The 20,825-nt window shown below is 39.2% G+C and overlaps 1 protein-coding gene across 4 annotated transcripts; it reads right to left on the bottom strand.

Annotated features, from left to right (window-relative positions):
• Positions 1 to 5,940: 5,940 nt before the first annotated feature.
• LOC115572723 (uncharacterized) lies at positions 5,941 to 16,260 on the bottom strand. 4 transcript variants are annotated; one of them, XM_030403144.1, is made up of 12 exons: positions 15,133 to 16,260; positions 14,248 to 14,330; positions 13,983 to 14,078; positions 13,676 to 13,756; positions 13,045 to 13,173; positions 10,478 to 11,286; positions 10,296 to 10,373; positions 10,078 to 10,176; positions 8,426 to 8,494; positions 7,828 to 7,887; positions 7,519 to 7,576; positions 5,941 to 6,810 (listed from the first exon to the last, which is right to left on the bottom strand). In XM_030403144.1, exons 6-11 carry the CDS (start codon positions 11,205 to 11,207, stop codon positions 7,524 to 7,526), a joined length of 1,089 nt encoding a protein of 362 aa, XP_030259004.1. In that variant the 5' UTR covers positions 11,208 to 11,286; positions 13,045 to 13,173; positions 13,676 to 13,756; positions 13,983 to 14,078; positions 14,248 to 14,330; positions 15,133 to 16,260; the 3' UTR covers positions 5,941 to 6,810; positions 7,519 to 7,523. The 4 variants fall into 4 exon arrangements, with proteins under 4 accessions (XP_030259004.1, XP_030259007.1, XP_030259005.1 ...); XM_030403147.1 differs by lacking the exon at positions 14,248 to 14,330; XM_030403145.1 differs by lacking the exon at positions 15,133 to 16,260 and having other exon boundaries at positions 14,248 to 14,455.
• Positions 16,261 to 20,825: the final 4,565 nt, after the last annotated feature.

The raw sequence follows: 20,825 nt of genomic DNA, 5'->3' as shown, positions 1-20,825 counted from the left end.
CCTCTGATGTTGTTTTCCGTTCACATGTATGCACTTCCATTTTAAACACGTCTGCTTTTAATCCGACCTCCTTCGCAGGCTCATCCACTCTCTCTATCTGTACCGAGTTTCCTTTTTCCAACATCAAAGCACTAAAGGATGGAGGTGGAGAAGGCAAAATAACTCAGGAGACGGCATCGCATACCTCGCTGGTGTCGTTATGTCATTACTTTAGTTTTTTTCACCCAAAAGCTATGCAGTTTTTTTATTTTAAGCCGAAACTGGTTTAAACAGATCATCGCGGTAAACAAGTTCTACACAAAAAGGCCCCCAGTAATGGAGGAATGAGGAGAAAATGCAAATATGTCGCTGATTATCCACCAAACTCTGTACGACGAACAACAAAGAAGAATAAAAAAGTAGTAACGAACCAAAAAACCAAATAAACAGCTCTCTAATGTACTTTGTGTTGGGTTTTTTTAATGAGCAAGAGGTTTTTTGTTCTCCAAACTCCAAAGGGTGCCAGAGTGCTTGATGTCTCACTGTAGATTTAATTGACTTGTAAGCTCCAGTGAAAATTGGACTAACCTGTGCTGCTGTCACTCAGCAGCAGCCCTCATAACAGCCACGACTCGTCATCAGTAGAATGATTTTATTGTGAGGCAGCTGCAGGAATACAGAATACTCGCCAAGCACACAGACACGCCAGGCCAACAGAAACATGGGCAGTAATTCATACTGTGACACAGAGTTCTTTCTGCTAAATATTTACTTTTTAATGCAAAGAAATCCAGATGCAGTGAAAGATGGAAAAACACACAGTAAATGAAGAACTAAGAAACAAAAGCATCATTCTGCTGGAATGTGTCTCCATACACAGTCTACACTGGTTTTGGTCTTTGTGGGGTCCAAACTCCAAGAGCCCCCTCATAGTATAGGATCCAGTAGGATTGTGGGACCAAAATGTTGGATTCCATAATGTAGATCATTACATTTTATGGTGAACACTTAAGCCCTTTTCACACAGAGATTCAGCATTATCGCCGCAGCTAAGACTCACCTTTACACCGCCTGTGTTTGTTCACACTAAACCAAACGAGGCGTGGCGGTACACATCACGCAGTTGACATCTGAATGTTTTTTTGTTTTTTTTTCAATGTGTTTCCACCCGGTTCCCACCTGTTAATCTAAACACGTGTCCGCCGACTGCTTATAATCATTTTTTTTTTTTAAATGTTTATTTGAGATGGACATAGCAATTACATTGGACAAACCATATGCATTGTTTAGGTGTTTTAGCACAAGTGCTAATTCACAACACTTGTCCATAGGCAGCTTTTGAAAAGATAGAGCAGTTAGAAAATAGGGCAATTAAAATAATAAGAATGGAAAAAGAAAAAAAACAGGCAAAGATAGGAGAAAAAAAAACAAAAAAAACAAAAAAAAACAAAACGGGTGCACTTATAAAGTGTTGTGACTGTGAAGGGATATTCACCTTCAGTTTTCAGTGTTATGAATGTATTTTTATTTGTTTTTTTTTTTGTCTGTTTTCTTGTCAGTCATCCCCAACACCCTCAAGGTCTCCCCTCAGACCCCACCCCCCGTCGTCTCAGAGGGAAGTGACTTCACCCTCTCCTGCAACGTTACCCGGGAACTCACCCACCCCACCTACCTGTCCGTCACCTGGTCGGTGAAGAAGGGAGGAACATCGGAGGACATTTTGACATTTGGCCCTCAGGGAGACGTGGTTGCGGGGTCAAAGTTCGCCCGGCGCTATGCTGACGGTGGCATCCGATTGGTTCCCGGGAAGAATGGAGTGTTTGAATTGGTGATTTCCAGAGTGACATCATCCGATGAAGGGAGTTATGAATGCAACGGGACGGAGTGGACGCATGAAAATGGAGGGAAATGGATAAAGATCGTGGAGAGCACAAGAGAGATGGGAACTGTTGCTGTTACTCCTACAGGTAAGAGAAATGATTTAACAGCAAGTGAAGTCATCAGGTCAAGAACTGTCGCAATAACTGCTGGCAGCTGCTCTGGTCACAAAACCTAATGTAGTGTTGCTGGTTTGGGAATATTTCTGCTTCCAACTGAATGAAAAGAGAGCCGACCAATTTAGAAAAGTAAATATACAAAATCTGCATCCCAAAGTGGCGAGACTAAAGAGATCCAACAAAGCAGAAGTGCTTTAATGCAGGCAGATTTGCTCTCTGCTGCTAAATATCCCCCAATTCACAGAATCAACAAGACAGCAGTCCCAGGATCTGATCGGAACCTTGCCCTGGATTAATATACCACACAGGAGACAGTCACATAGCCTGCGCCTCACTTGCTCTGGTACTCCCAGCTGGAAACACCAGCACTGTTTTTTTTTTGTGTTTTTTTTAGAAAGTCACATTATTATGTAATTATCTCAACTCGTTATAGCTGTGACGTTAGCATCCCCCGGCTCGCTGGCAGACCCAGGAGGCAGAAGGAGAGAGAGTGCAGAGGACAAGCAGCAATGAGATGAAACGTGCTTTCGTCCCCTGACGAACAGGCGAAAATGATAAAGTGACCGTAATACTGCGTACTGTGTTATTGACCCTTTTAATCACTGCCTGGGAAATTTCTTCACTGTGACATTCCTTATGCCCCCCACCACTACCACTCTCCACAATGGGCTGAGTACTAACTTTGACATACTACGGTAAGATCGAAACGGCAACCTGTTTTTTAATGTCCCGCCCAATCCAGGATGTGATTGTGGTAGGCTGTGTGCTCCCGTATTTTAAACTGGGTCAACGTGGCAGCTTGTTTGGAATGTTCTCTTAAATAAATGAAAAAGTTAACTGAAATGTTTTGGAAAAAGTGTAAGTTGAGAAATAAGCCACACAGTTGCCGAATCATTCTTCCTTTTTAAATTGGATTGAGTTCACAGGTCGTTCAAGAAGTGGGGAGTCGCTTTGGGGGCCCCTGATTTGCATAAAGTAGCCTAGACCTTTAATGAATTCAAATGCAGGATGGACCAGCGTGAAGCTCCATCAACTAAGGCTGCTAGCAAGTTATAGTTAGCTTGTGACAGCTTGGGCCCAGTGAGCCAGGCTGGATATTCACTGTTGGAAACCTTCCTTGTTTTGAGCACATATACGTCTCTGCTGCTGTATGTTGAACCTGTTCAACGGACCGAGGCTAAATTCCAGCCTCAGTTGTGTTGCAAAATGTCAGATAAACTGATGCAAATATGATTAAAGTGAAAAATGGTTATTTTTTCATTTCCTGGATGGTGGATCCTTGAAGCATATAAAGGTTGTATTGATCTTTTTATATAGTTGTCTGTGAGACAGTGCATCAGCAAATTTGGGTCATAGCAAAAATGCTGCCACAGCTTATTGGTGTTCAGACAGTCTCTGCTCTGTCACTCAGAGGAGCCTCCTTGACATCACTGCCAACACCACAGAGTCATTGTCGTCTTTTTAGGAGTTTGTTTGTTGAGCTCAGTCGTGGACCTGCAGTTCATTAAAGCTGCTCGCTGCAGGGTTTACTCTAGAGATTTAACACTGTGGAGTTGAGTCATTTTATTGGATTCCTTGTCATCATTTGGTTACCTTAAAAAGCCATTGTTGCTGCTGTTGGCAGCTTATAATAGTTGTGATTGGACTCAGGCTACAGGTAATTCTCTGTAAGGCAGTTGGAATGTGTTTACTGTATTTTGTATGATTAAAAAAACAGCTGCATAAAAGCTAAATAAAGCCTTCAGTGTCTCTAGAGAAAGCTGTGTGAAGTCTGATCCGTGACCTCAAGTGACGTCACTTGAGTCAGTGTCAGTTGGGGCTGAAGAGTACGAGCCTTAAAGTGAAACAGACCTGTTGGTGTGGAGTTAGGAAAAAGAGAGCATAGCTGCTGCTCATATAGACTTGTGGTTAGCAGCTTGAGGCTATGCTAGCTATGCTGCAACACTAACATGGCTTTTAAAATGCAAGGCTAAAATTGTAGTGGACAGCTAAGCAACTGACTCTGCAGCAACATCATACCGACCATTTTCATCTGACAAAGCCCCGGGATTATGGGAAATGTATTGAAAAAACAAGAAGTTGGGTTGTGTAAGGCCTCAGTTTTGTCTGACAGGCGTACACACTTTGAGACTCTGAAAGCCCTGATCTGAACTCTGGGTCACAGAGTTGCGACTGTCAAGTGATCCTGTGCAACATAAACTTGGCATCAGGGGGTTCCTGCACATCCCTGCAGTAATTAAGCCTGGAGTCACAGTGCTGTAGTAATAAGAATCTGGAAATAATTACACCGAGGAGAGCAATAGATCATGTTTAAATCTCTCGGAGTCTTGGACACTACCCTGGATGAGTTTTCAGTGTCCCGTGCTGCTGTGTTGGATCTGGAGCGATATTGGAAGGAAGTGAAGGCTGGGAGGCGAGGGAGAGACGTGGGAGAGTTGTCTCTCTGTTGTGTGACTGTCGCTATTTGAATGGCATCCTCTCCTCTGGGAGACTCGGTCCCGCTCTGTCCCAGGATGCCCGTGACCCTCACTGTCTGTCTGTCTGTCTTGTTCTGTCCTGAGAGAGAGGCCCCTGCACTCACACACTCTCTCCCTCCCTCTCACTCGTTCACTGCAGTTGCTGTGGTCACCATATCTTATATCCTTCTGGGTTACCATATCCTCTTAAGTGCTAAAACACACAGTGGTTTGTAATGAAACCAGAGCTGAGCAACACACACACACACACACACACACACACACACACACACACACACACACACGCACGCAACCACACCACACACACACTCACACATAACCTTGTTTGCTACAGCACCTGAGACCCTGGGAGTGAGAATGACTGGGAGCAGCCTGTGGGATCCACCCTTTCTGAGGGTCTAGAGACATGATTTTAACTGCTAAAATCATTATATTTTTTCTTAACATGAAAATCACTTGAAACTTGAAAAACTCCCTCAAAAATTTTAAACCTGACTTTTGCCCTGCTGGGGACCAGTCATGTTGTGTGTATTGGCAAACAATCAACTCCACTGTTAGGTGCAGCACAATTGATGACAGGCATTTAATCTAACTACTGTTGGATTAAAAACCTCAATATTAGATTAAATAAACATTGGATCTAATGATCCAGACTGTAAGATGCCAGATTTTTCTTCAAATATAGACCAGATTCTGATTCTAAAATATAATTGTTGGGCAAACACATGATGAAACAGTTTATAAACATGATGGATAAATTACCTGTCGTCTGTAAGAGGCTTGCTTGACCTGGTCATATTGGTTAAACATTAAAGATGTTATCACCCTAGCACACTGTTGCCTTTAACAGCATACAATTCATTTACACAACACACTACCATCCACATTCAAGATTCTTTCAACAGACAAAAGTTGAGCAAGCAGATTTCACACATATACATGTCGCAAATAAAACAAAAAAAATGTAATACTGGTTTGTCAAATGATTTCCAGCAGGTATGACAAACAGCAGAACTGCCTTACAAAAGAGGAGACAAAATGTTATGACTTTCTACTTAATCTAATGATCAGATTCAACGTTTGCTTCCAAAATACATCTTGTGGGAAAACCTCGACCTACTGTACAAAAGGGCGTGACAAAGGTCTTATTTTCACAAAACTTTAATTTTGTATCCCTTTTGCATTTTTTTATACTTGCAATGATTCATCGATTAATTGTCAACGATCAAATTAATCTGCATCTATCTTGATAATCTATTTATCAGTTTGAGTAATGTTCTAAGGAAAAGTCCAGCTTCTTAAATGAGAAACCAGAAAATATTACTTTCTGGTTTCTTCAGTCCTCTTTCTTTGGGTTGTGGACAAAACAAGACATTTTAAGTTATTTTCTGAACCAAACAACTAATCAATTAAATGAGAAGATAATCAACTGATCAATAATGAAAGTAATTGTTAGTTGCAGTAAAACATTCATCCCCAGTCACAAGTGCAAAGAACAATACATTTATTCACATGTATCTTCCAGTTTCATAGTGAATGGCAGTGATACAGTTTTTAACATAGAGGTTTATCTCTAACCAGCTTCTTTGTTTCAAGTACTTCTGGTGAAACCTTAATACAGACAACACTGTCCGACATTCCTGGAACTATAACCACCATTAAAAGCTACACTAAAAATCTGTCGATATAACAAGATATGGAGATATGTGGAACTCTGTGTTCATTGGATCAGTTACAAAAAGGGAGGGAATTATTCAAACAGAAACTGCCACAGCAATGTTTGATAAGAGCTGCAGATGACCAGCACACCTCCAACAGGTGAACAACTTATTTTACTGAACCGTGCGGTGTAATGTAAAAACACTCAGCATACCAACTTGACTCAAGTCACGGCTTGGTGTGACTACACCCAAAACAATGGGAAAACACCATAATGTTAGCAGAGCAGTGAAATCGTGAAAAGCATAACAGGCCCTTTAATGCAGGTAACACAGTCCGACCGTCCTGGTACTTAACCAGATTCTATGAGAGCAACCAATATCTTTTCCACAGAAAGACATCCAAGCCAACTACATGATTATAAAGCAAAAACATACAATTTTAAGAACACTTAAGAACTAGTGCAAATGGCATCACGTGTCAATACACATTCAGTAAATTCTTCTTGCACTTTACCGCTGAATGGCAGTGATATGATTTTTAACATAGAACTTTACCGTCATCCAGCTTCTTTGTTTAAGTGCTTCCGGTGATGCCTTAATACAGGCAATACACTCCCACTTTCCAGGTACTTTACCAGAGTACATGAAGGCCATTAATGTCCTCGATAAATGACCAACTCCTCCTCTTTGCATTTTCTAAAACAGACACAAAAATGAAAAAGACAATCAGTGGTGTATAGCAATGTAAAAAATTATTCAGTGACCAATCAGTCTATTTAATTTGATCAAATGTGTAATTTCATCAAGCATTGTCCTGAAAGATGATAGTCTGACACCAAGTCAAAGCCTTTTTTTAATTTATTTTTTCTTAACAGTATGGTTACTTAATCACTTAAGTAACTTAAGTAATCACTTAACTTTTTGACAGCATCAGTTGTATTGATTGACCTGATTTATATTTAACATTGTAGGAATAACCTGGGGATCGTAAAGATTAAAATCTAGCGTCAAGCTGTCTACACTTAGTGACTGACAAAAGAAAAACAAATAGCACAAGCACAACTACTGAATATCTTTAGACAACACTTAAGTAACCAGGTTATCTCCTGCTGTGAGTACAGAGGTGTTATCTCTTACTGAGAATCTAAAAACCTGATGTTACCTGCAGTTAGTCAGATTTTAGAGAGTCTCAGTGAGAGACAACACCTCTCACTGAGACTCTCTACTCTGTGTCTAAATGGTGTCAGTCATCGAGACTATTTCGATCAGGCTAGAAAGCATAAGTCCTCATTACACAGATGAGTAATAGATTAAACTCAGTTGTAATAAAGAATAAAAGACCAATACAGCCATAAACATAAGGTAAAATATTAGATCGGTACCACATTATACGATGTGATTTACCTGTTTTAGGGTCTCCACTGTTTAACAGTTTCCTGTTTTCTCTTCGGTGTTGAGGGTCCTGTTAAAATAATGAATTATGAGTATATCAACAAAATAAATTGACAGCTAACAGGACACAATTTACTTATTAGCTGCTTTGTAACAGTTATTTGTATATTTATTTTCCTCCAGTATAAAGACATGTGGTGTATCATCACACTAAGTACATATTTATAAATTAAAGCCAACAATTTTTACAAGTACTGCAAATATTTTTCACATAAATTAGGTTAAACTAATGTGTACATATTCCACTGCATTTACAAATACCTGTTTCAGGGTCACCACTGTCAGACTCAGGTCGCTGTCTTTCCTTAGATCTTGAGGATCCTGTCAAAATGATGAATAATAAGTATATTAATACAATGACAGCCAAAAGACAGCTAAATGGCAACACACCTTTGCTGTTTGAATGAAAGGCATCTACAGCAAGACCTAAAAACAAAATCTAATCATTTTAACAGTACAGTGTATTTTTTATACAATTTCATTCATTTGGCAGTTGCTTTTATCCAAAATGACAAACACTTCTGGAGGTACGATAGTGCTACTAAAGGAGGTTAGACCAGGAAGCAAACCCCAGTCTCTCAGGGAGAAAGGAGAGATATTCATCATTACACTATCACTTAATTAGGAGGGAAGGACTCTACATCATTAATCCTTACATTTCTTAAAATTACTAAAAAAGAAAAATCAGTAAATGTTTTAACTTGTTGGGCCATGTACACACACACACTGTCTTTCTCAGATAACAAAAGTGATACTTGAAGAAAAGCATCATATGAGGTGAGAAAGCTGCCAATCAGAGCTGTTTTAACAGTGTCTGTTTAGCTGTTCTGTGTAAAACATGTAATGGACAGGCTGATACCTGTGGCAGCAGGCTCAAAACTGCCAGGCGTAACAGAGGTCCGCTGTCCTCTTTTGGATCTTCGGGGTCCTATCAGAAGAATACATAGTTAATACAATAAAAAAACACGTAGGTTGTCATTACAGAATACTAGGCAAGCCAAATATGGGAAAAAATGTGAAAAATGGTGATGGCAATACAGCACATGATGTATTATTATGTTCTGCAAATACTCCAAGCACTCTATTGTCACCTTTTACAAATCAACCACTTTATGAAGACTAACCAAAACCTAATCACCTGACACAGTATGCAAATTGGGCTGTCAATCTAATGTGGGTGGAACTAGTTAACTGGGCTCTACTTAAATGTTTCACAGAGCTGCTGCATGGAGCATCAAATCTTGAAGGAATGAGATGATAGAAGCACTTTACTCATTTTACCAGTCTCTGGTTCTTTGATCAAATTTATGTGTTGTGGTCGGGGGTCGTGTGTTGTCACTGTTACAAGTGTCTGTAAGTAGCAGAACTGACTCCATACTTACCAACTACCAAATGTGTGGCACAGTTTTTGACCCCTGAGTGCAGAATGCTGTGGGATCAATTATCTCTTTCCCCACAGCATGTGTCTCGTACATGTTATTTTTCAGTGTTTGCATGAACTTCGGTTATTATAAATAAGAGCTGAATTTTGCCATCTTAATTTATTCAAACACTAAGAAAATAAACCAAATTTAAAATCACTCTTGAAAAAGCAAGATTTCAGCACTCAGCACCAGAACTGAACTGCTGCACCACACATTTGGTAGTTGCTAAGAATGGAGTCCAGTCCACTACAGTCAGGCACGTGTAATGACCAAACGTAACTAAAACCTGATCAAAGTACCTCAAACCTGTAGAATTAATAAGATTAATAACCAATTTATAATGGGAGAAACCTATTTGTCTACCAGTTTAGTTAGCTGAGGTAGAGTCCAGGTGACTGACTCCACCTACAGATTTCTGGTTGACAACCTAATTCCAGTACAGTATTGTGTTTATTCAATTCAAAAGCAGTTGGTGTACATTTGGTAGAATATTACATTACAACACTTGAACATTATTCTTTTAATCCCATCATTTTTGTACAAGCAGGTAACTAACGAATAGCAGATGAAACCAAACGGACTCTAAGAGTGTATTTTCATTAGTTGCTAAGGGAGAAACGTTCACTGAGTGTTTAATTGTGTAGCCACCACTGCAGACTGTGAAGGTGTCATGCACCGACAATAAGATATTTACAAGCCCAGAACGCCTCACGATGCAATATTATGTGAGCTTGTATAGCCTATTATTTATTATTTTCAGTGCGCAAATCACAGTTTTTATTGGTGCATTAGCGTCTGGCATACTTAGTTACACTAATGAATAAAAGAAGATGCGATATTTTGTAATAATAATAATATATATATAGAGTAGATATTGATGCTGATAATAATAATAATAATAATATTATTAATAATAATAATAGTAGAGCAAATGTCTGAGAAATTAATATAGGCTGCCTGTTCTGCAGGCACACTTAGGCTAATAATAATAATAATGTAGTAACATTATTATTATTATTACATTTAAGACCAGTATATAAGATCGTACCCCCCCCCCCCCTCCCGGGCATGTAGTGTGTAAAAATACCTGTTTCTGGGCCATCACTGGTCTGTGGGATAACTATAGGTGCAGAGTCATCACAAAACTCATCTGGGGTTGACTGTCTTCTTTTAGATCTTGAGGATCCTTTTACAAAAAAAGACAACAAGTTAGTTAATTGGCATATGGTCTCAATGGCCACTCAGCCTTCATGATAAGCAATGCCTATTGTGTTGGAAGTTAAATCAGTTTGACATGTAACCCACCTGGTGATGAAGAGCAGAATGATGAGTTTGCCTCTGTCTGTGAGAGATCACTATCCACAGCTTCCACCACTACTTCCTCTGAAAAGCAGGGACAACGAAACCAAATCTGACATGAAGATAGACATGTACTCAGAAACATATATATATTTGTGTGTGCGGAAGTGCCTAGATCCAACTTTTACCTGGCTTTGGTTCTCTGCATTTTCTTGAAAGCTTGCACCTTGACATGTGACTCAATAATCCATTTCTTTTTAGCAAAGCCTCACAGTTAATGCAATACGTATAGTCATTTGCTTTCAATGCTTTTGCAGCTCGCCGCCTTGGAATCAGTGTTCCTCTACCAGTTTTTAGTACCTCATTGTTATGTGCGCGGTTTCCCTGGTTTCGTATTAATTCAAAATGGAATTTTCTTTCCTTTGAGTTCAAAGGAAAACAGGCTGCTTGTTTCACAGCGGTTTCATGGCAGTGTTTTTGTAGCAAGTGTCTCGCCATTTTATAGCAGTGTACAGGACAGTACAGACAATATTGGGGTTTGTTGTAAATTCTGGAACCATCTTTCTTTTTTAGCAGCTTCAATACTGCCACATTTCCCATCTTTGTGTAATCACAGTTTTCACTTTCTGCTCCCCTATTGTCTTCATCTGAAGAAATACTGAAGACTGTCTTCCTTTTAGAAGTCCTCTGTGTCTTCTGTTTCTTCAGCTTTTCCATCTTTGTGTCATCAGTGTTTTCTCCTTCTGCTCTCCTGTTGTCTTTACCTGAAGAAGTACCAGGCCATGTCTTTCTTGGAGAAGTCTTCTGCGACGTCTTCTGTTTTTTCAGTTTTACCACTGGAACATTTCTTGTGAGATCGTAAGAGCCCTCTGAACTGCTTCCACATGGAGAGTTTTTTTGGCGGAATATATTCATCATCACTGATTTCAATGGTGCTCATAGAGGATTCTGATCCATCAGACACGTGGGGGTTGGATTCCCGGTACACTTTGGTCATCTGGAAATGAAATGTACAAGACGCTTATAACTACATTATTTGCAAGAAACATCAATGGTAACACTTAATTTAAATTTGGGCTCTTAAGAATAACATGACACTGTCATCAATGTCATTAACATTAATAAATATTAATGATTGTTATTACGTGTCATTCGCTCAATTATGTCACTTTCCCTTTAAAGTTGACATTACCTGGAATGACTTTATTATGACAACGTGACATTAACCATTAGCTATTGTCATAAATTGTCCCTTACATCACTTTCAATTAAAGGTTGATGTTGTTTAGCATGTTATAGTCATGACAAATTTACATTAGACAAGGCAAAATAACATAAGGACATAAGCATGACACAGCAGGCATGATAAAAAATGACTTGTCACTTGATTCTCAGGTTTCTAATGTAACTCACCATTCTGTTATTTAAGCACTTGACAGTGTAATAACATTACATATAAATGACCATTAATAAGTCCAATACTGTTGACAGTTTATTGTTTTCATGTTTGTATATTTTTCATTTCTTAAAAGGCTATATTCTTGTGTGAACCTCAATATTATTATTATTATTTATTTTTATTAGTAAAGACTCTTATTTTTAAGACGGCATACTGGAACCCACGATAACTGGGTTCTTGTGTGGAAAGGAGTTACAAGCTGAAATTTCTGACATTCTGTTTCTGCTTGTTTCACATAAGGACAAAACATCAGTTAATGCAGATTTAATGTTTTGTGTCACTGTGATCAGATATCAGTGGAGCTCAAATTAAAAAAGGGCTGTTTATCATCAATCGCTGAGATTTCAAGCACCGCAGTCAAAATGAGTCCAGCTGACTTCTCTGCATTCAGTGCCGGCACATGGAAACAGAAATGAGCCGTTTGTTACCAATACAGCTTATTTTGCTCTCAGATAACTTGAAGACAAGACTTTAACTTTTATAGTTGGTCATGCTGTTGTCCTGAAAACATGTGAAAGAATTCAGGTGTGTTCACACTCAGCTGCAGCTACATGCATGTTAAATACGGTTAGCTTAGCTTAAGCTACTCACCGCTATCTTTACTAACTGTAGGCATCCAAGTCTGAGGATAAGGAGATGAATTACTGAAGACAGAGTAACAAGTCCTGAGTGCTGGCATTACATGTGTGTTTCATTCAATCTGTCAAAAACCTACAAAACAGTTCAATATTGTTTGTTTTTCAAGTGTCGGTTTGCAGCACAGGACAACAGCATGACAACTATAAACTATAAAGTCTTGTTTTTACTGTTATCTGAGAGCAAAATAAGCTGTATTGGTAACAAATGACTGATTTCTATTTCTGTGCTCCTTTGTTGAGTGCAGAGAAGTCAGCTGGACTCATTCTGAACCAGACTGTGGTGCTGAAAGTTTATTAAATGCAATGAAACAGTCTTTTTAAAAATCTTTAGACAAACTCTGCAGCTCCGTTTGCTGCCATGTTGTTGTGTTGGTTTCTCTGTGGAAAGTCAGTGCGGGAGGGCGGAGCCTACTATGAACTATGGGAGCCCATAAGGAGCGGTGGCAGAGCTAGTTAAAAGAGAAATTTGATTTTATTTTTATTTTTTAAATCGTCCTAAACCAGAAACTTGAATTAATTAATTTTACCGATTAATCACCCAGCCCTAGATCCAAACATTTGTTTGTTGAAAAGAAGAAAAATAAAGAAAATCACCAGGATGATCCTTTGTTTATTTTCTTTTGTAAAATCTAAACTAGATTTCATCATGCAAACTTACCAATAAGCTGTCTGTTCCTCCAAGGGGTGGACCATCTGGGTCTTCAGCAGGACCAGAGTGTGAACCTTCAGGAGTTAACATCTCCATGTTGCTCTCAAAGTCTTGAATGTGTACCTCATACGACCACATCTAAAAAGAAAAAGAAAAAAGAAAAAACAGAGCTATCCCTGTCAGAACAGCCTGTGCACATGAGCACATGACTTGTGGAGTAAACGTACATGCTAACAACACAGCGTTTGTTGGAACAGTGACAGCTTAACTCCCTTTGACACAAACCTGCACATTATTAAAGAGCTAAGGAGCTACAGGCAATAAAATATGAGGGATAAATACAGTACAAGCTTATATTTCCAAATGCAGTAGACTTTCTTATTGGTACCAATAGCACAGTAAAATGGGAGGGACTGCACACTACACATGGCTGTAGGTTTGGTGACAGTCTGCAGCTTGCACACAACAACTAATGAATTATTTAGTCCCGAACACCCACATCTCAAACATTCACTGAAGTGATTTCTAATTACCTGGGAGAATACTTGCAACATAACTGGCAAGGCAACAATAACAAGGTGAAGTAAACTATTAGGGGGCTGTCATATGGAACAACCTAAAAGTGCATTTTGACACTTACCAAACTGGAATCTGGAAATTGCTCAAACAGAAGTTCTGGTAGCAATGAGCTCTCCCACTCATGGTTTGGTCCACCTGAGGGCTAAACACCACAGGCAGACACATTCATTACTATTTCTCCATAATATGGAGGTTCACAGAGAGCTGAAGGGCCACAGCAGTTCACTCCTACTAGCATATTTTCTTTATTAAAAACTAAAACATAGTGTGTAGACCCATTTGAAAGACAGACCAGAGTCTTTGTTAAAAAATCTGATTTTTGAATGTATGGATGTTGACTCACATTTGAAAATCCCCATCATCATTACCTGTGTTTGTTGTTTTTCTCGCTCCATGTGCACTTAAGGTGATGCACCCTCAGGCACTCTAAGTGTGCCTTCAGCCTGGTGAATCCTGCTTTCTGTCTGCAAGAGGTTAAACACAGCACAGTTATTACTAGTAACATCTGTATACCTAGAAATGCATCACTTTGAACATAATAGAAATATCTATGTTTTGAAGGGTGACTAGCTGCTCTACAGTTAACCTGGTTATATGTTAGTCAACAGAACATCCATTGTTTCTGCTACATACATTTTGCAGCAGCCAGGTTCTCCTGCAGATCTCTGATGTGTCTGCATGTGAGCAGATGCAGAACAAAAGACAGACAGTACTGCCTGGAGTGGTAGGATAAAAGAGAAATGATCCCAGGATTTACAATATCTGCAACCAAAGTCCAACTGAAACTTAAACTATCACAAAGCAGCCTGTAGAAGTCTGAATAAGTCAGTTTCCACCACTGAATATTTTACTGTCTGTTGCATGCAGACACTTGCAGCTCTGAGAGGAAAATCTCCTCCGCTTCTGTGTTGCTGCGCTGCTGCTCGACACAAACACCCGCCACTTGGTAACAAGCAGGTTTATCATCAATAATTTTAATAATCATCATTATAAAAACGAGAAATCTGTTAGTGATCTGCAGCATGCACACACGCATTTACAGTAACAGGGTGACTCAGGTGTGGTAAACGCACTGAGAAGAATAGCAAGAGTAATTCATTATTTTCTTTGTTAAGATTTTAAAAATGAACTCATGTTCTAACTACAACTCAGCTTCTGCTTGTTTAGGTGTGAAAAAAGCATTTAAGCCTGTAGTTCATCATTCAAGCACGTTATTCAAAACTGGAAGCTAACGCTAACTCTAGCTACTGACGGCTGTAGCACGTTAAAAATGCTCATTATACTTTGCTCTTTCCACTCACACCCTCAATATTAAAGTAACATTAATGAAGTATCTGAGGTCAACCAAGTAAAAGTAATTCAAGTGGCAAAAAGACAAATCCATGACTGTTAAAAGCTAGGTCATGTTAGCATTAGCAAACAATCTGAATAAAAAAATGAGGGTGCCATTGGCAGCAAACACGTCAGCAACAAGGATTAGTCTAATTATTAATAAGTCAAACAGTTTTATGTACTTACTTTTCATTTATTTCTCCTTCTTCCATCCGTCGCCTCCGTCTGTCTGTGCTGCTGCTTCTGCTGCGGTCAAGTGCTGCTGCTGTGAGAAGCTCCGCCCACTCTTAATTGGGTTCAACTGACGGTCAGCGTTTGAAGCTGCATGAGTGGAATGCGGTGGGGGATGGGCAGGTGGAGGTGGCAGCAGCCAGGTGGCTCAAGCAAAGATATTCTCTCTAAACCTTCTCTGGCAGAGCAGAGGTGGTGGGGTCCGCAAATGTCAGGAAATGTGTTTCCTCCTTCACCTTTGATTTAGTGCAGAGATTTTAACATTGCATTGCTGAACTCATGTTTCACCAAAATAATAGTGCATCCAACAGAAAAATATTTAAAAACTTTCATAAATATATATTACATTTATTTTATTGTATTAGATTAAATATGTATTTATTACTACTAGTAATATAATATATTACTCATACATGAGAACAGAACATGTTTACTTGAACCAATAATTCCAAAGACAGCTGTAGTGGTAGTTGCATTAATGATAATATTAATAACAATATAATAATAATTATAATAATAATATACCTCATTTATAAAGCACCTTTCACAACAAAGTTACAAAGTTCTTCACAATACAAAGAGAAGCTGAAATAATGGAGTAATATGCTGCTGCATTTTGGACAAGCTGCAATGTTTGTAGACTCAGATGTGCAGAGAGAGTTACAGCAGTCAAGTGCTGCTGCTGTGAGAAGCTCCGCCCACTCTTAATTGGGTTCAATTGACAGTCAGTTTGAAGCTGCTTGAGTGGAATGCGGTGGGGGATGGGCAGGAGGCATCAGCCAGGAGGCTCAGGCAAAGATATTCTTTCCAAACCTTCTCTGGCTGACATGCTAGGGTCCACAAATGTCAGGAAATGTGTTTCCTCCTTCATCTTTGATTCAGCACAGAGACTTCATTGCATTGCTGAACTCATGTTTCACCAAAATATTAGTGCATCCAACAGAAACATATTTTAAAACTTTGTATCAATATATATTACATTTCTTTTTTATTTTACCCTACTAGTAGGCTACATGTAAAAAGAACATGTATACTTGAACCAGTAATTCAAAAGACAGCTGTAGTGGTAGTTGCATTGATAATAATAATAATAATAATAATAATAATAATAATAATTATGATAATAAGCTTTATTTATAGAGCACCTTTCACAACAAAGTTACAGTGCTTCACAAGACAAAGAGAAGATAAAATAATGGGGAAATGTTCCCTCTTTTTTGGTTTCAGTTAGGAGTCTGACTGCTGCACTTTGGACAAGCTGCAATGTTTGTAGACTCTGTGGGCTCAGACGGGCAGAGAGAGTTACAATAGTCCAAACAAGAGGAAATAAATGCTTGTGTGACAGTCTCTAGATTTCTACTGGGTACAACTGAAATTGTATTTTGCGGATTTGGGCTATATATTGGGAAAGATGTTTTGATGTATAAGGATTAGCTATGCCATCAGCTATCAATATTTAGCTGCAGGAAACTGTTTGGGTCAATGATGCATTCATTGAGGATATTTGATAAAAAATCAACAAAAAAAATCAATTCTTAGTATCACTAGTACTGCAGTACAGGTATTAGCATTGGAAACAACATTAGCATTATAAATAGCTATTTTCTATGAAATAATTACATACAGCCACTGATTCCACTTTGCTTATCCTCAAAGATTTGTACAGGCTGACACTACATACAATCTGTGTGGTTGCCGCCAACTCTGCCTCGCAAAATACAATGCAACTGTGTACGGTGTCTTTGACTCCCGGGAAATTAGTGTGTCATTCTTTGTTAGACCAAAACACAACCCAGATGTACTTCTTCTCTCATTTTGCACTACGCTTGCTGTAGTCTCAGTTTATATGAATATCAGCACACTGATAACTGTAGCCTGAGCTTGTATGAATATCAGCACATTGCTATCTGTACCCTCAGTCTGTATGAATATCAGCACATTGCTAACTGTAGCCTGAGCTTGTATGAATATCAGCACATTGCTATCTGTAGCCTCAGTCTGTATGAATATCAGCACATTGCTAACTGTAGCCTCAGTCTGTATGAATATCAGCACATTGCTATCTGTAGCCTCAGTCTGTATGAATATCAGCACATTGCTAACTGTAGCCTCAGTCTGTATGAATATCAGCACATTGCTAACTGTAGCCTCAGTCTGTATGAATATCAGCACATTGCTAACTGTAGCCTCAGTCTGTATGAATATCAACACTCTGCTAACTGTAGCCTCAGTCTGTATGAATATCAGCACGTTGCTAAGTAGTTTATATCAGCACATTGCTATCTGTACCCTCAGTCTGTATGAATATCAACACTCTGCTAACTGTAGCCTGAGCTTGTATGAATATCAGCACATTGCTATCTGTAGCCTCAGTCTGTATGAATATCAGCACATTGCTAACTGTAGCCTCAGTCTGTATGAATATCAGCACATTGCTAACTGTAGCCTCAGTCTGTATGAATATCAACACTCTGCTAACTGTAGCCTCAGTCTGTATGAATATCAACACTCTGCTCAGTCTGTATGAATATCAACACTCTGCTCAGTCTGTATGAATATCAACACTCTGCTCAGTCTGTATGAATATCAGCACATTGCTAACTGTAGCCTCAGTTTGTAGAGGCACAGGACTGTTTCTGAGCTTGCTGACTCGGGACAGTGTTGCTACAAACATATGATGATCTTTTAGAGTTTGATACATTACTGTACATTAAACTAACCAGCAGTATATTAAAGTAGTTTAAATTAGCACCACCTTAAACAACTACAGCAGTAAAATGCACATTAATGCAGCAGTAATTGATAATCAATTAGTAATTAATCCAAAACCATCATATATAATAGTAAAACACTAATAGGGGGTTTTCTGCATAGTGTGTACTTTTACTCTTGAAACGTTAAGTACATTTAGCTGATTATTCATACTTTTACTTAAGTCAAGTTTTCAGAGACGTAGTAGTGGAGTATTTTCACCGTGTGGCATTAGGTAGTACTTTTACTTAAGTAAAGGACCTGAATACTTCTTCCACCTCTATTACTTAACAGTCTGACTGCAGTGCTGGCAATGGATTCCACATTTCATCCTTCTATTTTGGTTTTCATTGCGGTGTTGTGTTGATTTGTATTAGGTTTAATCCTCTTCTGTTTACTTTTGATAATCTAGTAAGGAGAGAACAATGCAAGTACGTTCATGTCCGATAGGACGTAGAGGCCAACAGGCAGTGAGAGGTAATACAGTATAAAGAGTGCATAGAAGTGTATAATAGTTTTTTTATGACTGTATATACTTGCTATAAGCTTCAGTTGTGACTTTTCACCCTCCAGCCAGTTTTTAACCTCAGTTAAACTTGGGTTTATAGTGAATGTCTCATTCTATAATGGTGGAGTGCAGCAGGTGGACCCTAAAGCAGATGGCAGGCAACAAGAACTGAAGAATGAATCTTTATTCGTTCAACTCAGGAACAGGACTCAGGAGTGCAGGCAGGCAGAATAACGCAGAACAGATGATCCAACAAGACTGAAAAAACAGGACTTAAACTGAACTAACAATGGGATGAGGTGCAGGTTGAGAGATGGGTGGGAAACTGTGGCGAGGGGAATATGGTGATGAAGCAATGGAACAGGAAAGGAACTGACTGGCTTGGGAAAACACAGGGCTGGGTTGACAAAGCGGATGCAAGACAGGTCTGGAGGGAAACACAGAGGAGGGACACAGAAAAAAACAGACAACACAATTCTCAACACTGAGACTAATAATGTATAGGCTGCGTGAGCTTAGGCCGAAGTGAAAACAAAGATTGACTACTTCCAAAGATACAACGCAAATTAAACTTATCCCACTAAGTCCAAACTAAACAAACAGGAACAATGTTTCAGGATATCTAGTGGACTGATGGAGAAGGGCAACCGAGGGACGCAGAGCCAGACCATGACACATTCTCCCTGAGTGGACCCATTTCCTCTTTCATAGCATTAACCTATATCTGTGATTGAAGTCTCTCCCTTAAAGGTTTGTTGGGCTTTGGATCTGATCATTGCATTCAAAATTTAAAAAATTGTCATCCAAGTACTGAGAAGCATTTGTGTCTCTTGTTGGGTTCGGTGTACCATTGCTGGACTCTATCTGGCCATTACCTCTTCCCTCAGACATGTCAACTTGAACCACTTTGATCTCCTTTGGACTCTGAATTACAGTTTACTATGTATTAGAGCTGGGTGATACAGCAGCACATTTTATCAGCAGTTCTTTTTTCATATCAGTCAATGTTGGTATATCATGTTTTATACGTATCTTGTATGTTATAACAGACTTCAAACATTACCATTGATAGGAGAGCAACAATTAAACACAAATTTACACATTCTACATACTTGGACACCAGCAAAGGTAATGTATCAATTATAACAGAAATTTGGACACCAGCAAAGGTAATGTATCAACTATAACAGAAAAAACCTTTATAACTACATAAAATCAAGAACTAAAAACAAATCTAGTCCATAAGTAAGTTTATGGTGGTTGTGGCTGAAATCTCTGTAGTACTGATGCGTTCCTCACATTTCTTCTCTTTCCTCCTCAGTATTTTCATTCTTGTTAATTGCTACTTTAGGCCAATTTTACCAATACAGTACTTTCAGTTATTTACAAATAATATTTTAATAATATTTTTTGTGTACCAGGCCAACAAATATGTCATCATCAGTTTCTTCCAAAGAATAAAACCACTTTGAAAGAACTTTTAATGATTAAATAGGCTCCCGTTTTGATTTTAGGAATGTTTAATTTGATAATATATAATTCTGGTCGTATTAAAATGAACAGACTGTAATAATATTCATAAGATATTAAGTTTACATGATGTACACAGTTACACACTTTGTCAGACCCCACGGTGGAGTCAGGAATATGACCCCACGGTGGAATCTCACACACCGCAGTACCCCCTATGACCACTAGGGCACACACAAAGTTGTGAAAATCAACTGCATGGGGTCCAATTTTTTTTTTTCAAGAAAACCGCACCAGGCATATCAGCAGGCTGTTTTCTATTGATTGCAATGCTCGTGCCCGTGGGGACCAGCGCTCGGTCCCCACGGGAAAAATTGGACCCCACGGTGTGAGTCATTTGTCAGGTCATGGACCCCACCAGAATAGAAATACAAACACACACACACACACACACACACACTGTCTCTCATACACATACACACACACACACACAGTCTCTCACACACACACACACACTGTCTCTCATACACATACACACACACACACACAGTCTCTCACACACACACACACACACACACACACACACACACTGTCTCTCATACACATACACACACAGTCTCTCATACACACACACACACACAGTCTCTCATACACACACACACACACACACACACACAGTCTCTCACACACACACACACACACACACACATACACACACACACACACACACACACACTGTCTTAAATAGAATTACAGTGAGGACGAGTCTCTGAACAGGATGTGTGTTCACAGTCAGCTGACCGACCACACGTTGGACTCGTCGGTTCCTCGTGACCTGTGACCTCTGACCTGTGACCCCGCCCCCTGCCTACATCACACTCTGCTGCAGCTTCCTGAGCAAATCTACTCAAACTACACT

The sequence above is a fragment of the Sparus aurata genome, chromosome 21, assembly GCF_900880675.1.
Source record: "Sparus aurata chromosome 21, fSpaAur1.1, whole genome shotgun sequence".
In the NCBI taxonomy this organism is placed as follows: domain Eukaryota; kingdom Metazoa; phylum Chordata; class Actinopteri; order Spariformes; family Sparidae; genus Sparus; species Sparus aurata.
The sequence above is the reverse complement of the archived record's forward strand: the minus strand, read 5'-3'. Positions and strand labels throughout refer to the sequence as shown.

Bases quoted from the DNA above. Each gene is read 5' to 3' on its own strand.
- LOC115572723 (XM_030403144.1), bottom strand. From the start codon at position 11,207: ATGATGAATATATTCCGCCAAAAAAACTCTCCATGTGGAAGCAGTTCA. The intron at 10,374-10,477 runs GTAAAAGTTGGA...CCTGCTTTTCAG, and splicing joins ATGCAGAGAACCAAAGCCAG to AGGAAGTAGTGGTGGAAGCT. The intron at 10,177-10,295 runs GTGGGTTACATG...TTTTTGTAAAAG, and splicing joins ATTCTGCTCTTCATCACCAG to GATCCTCAAGATCTAAAAGA.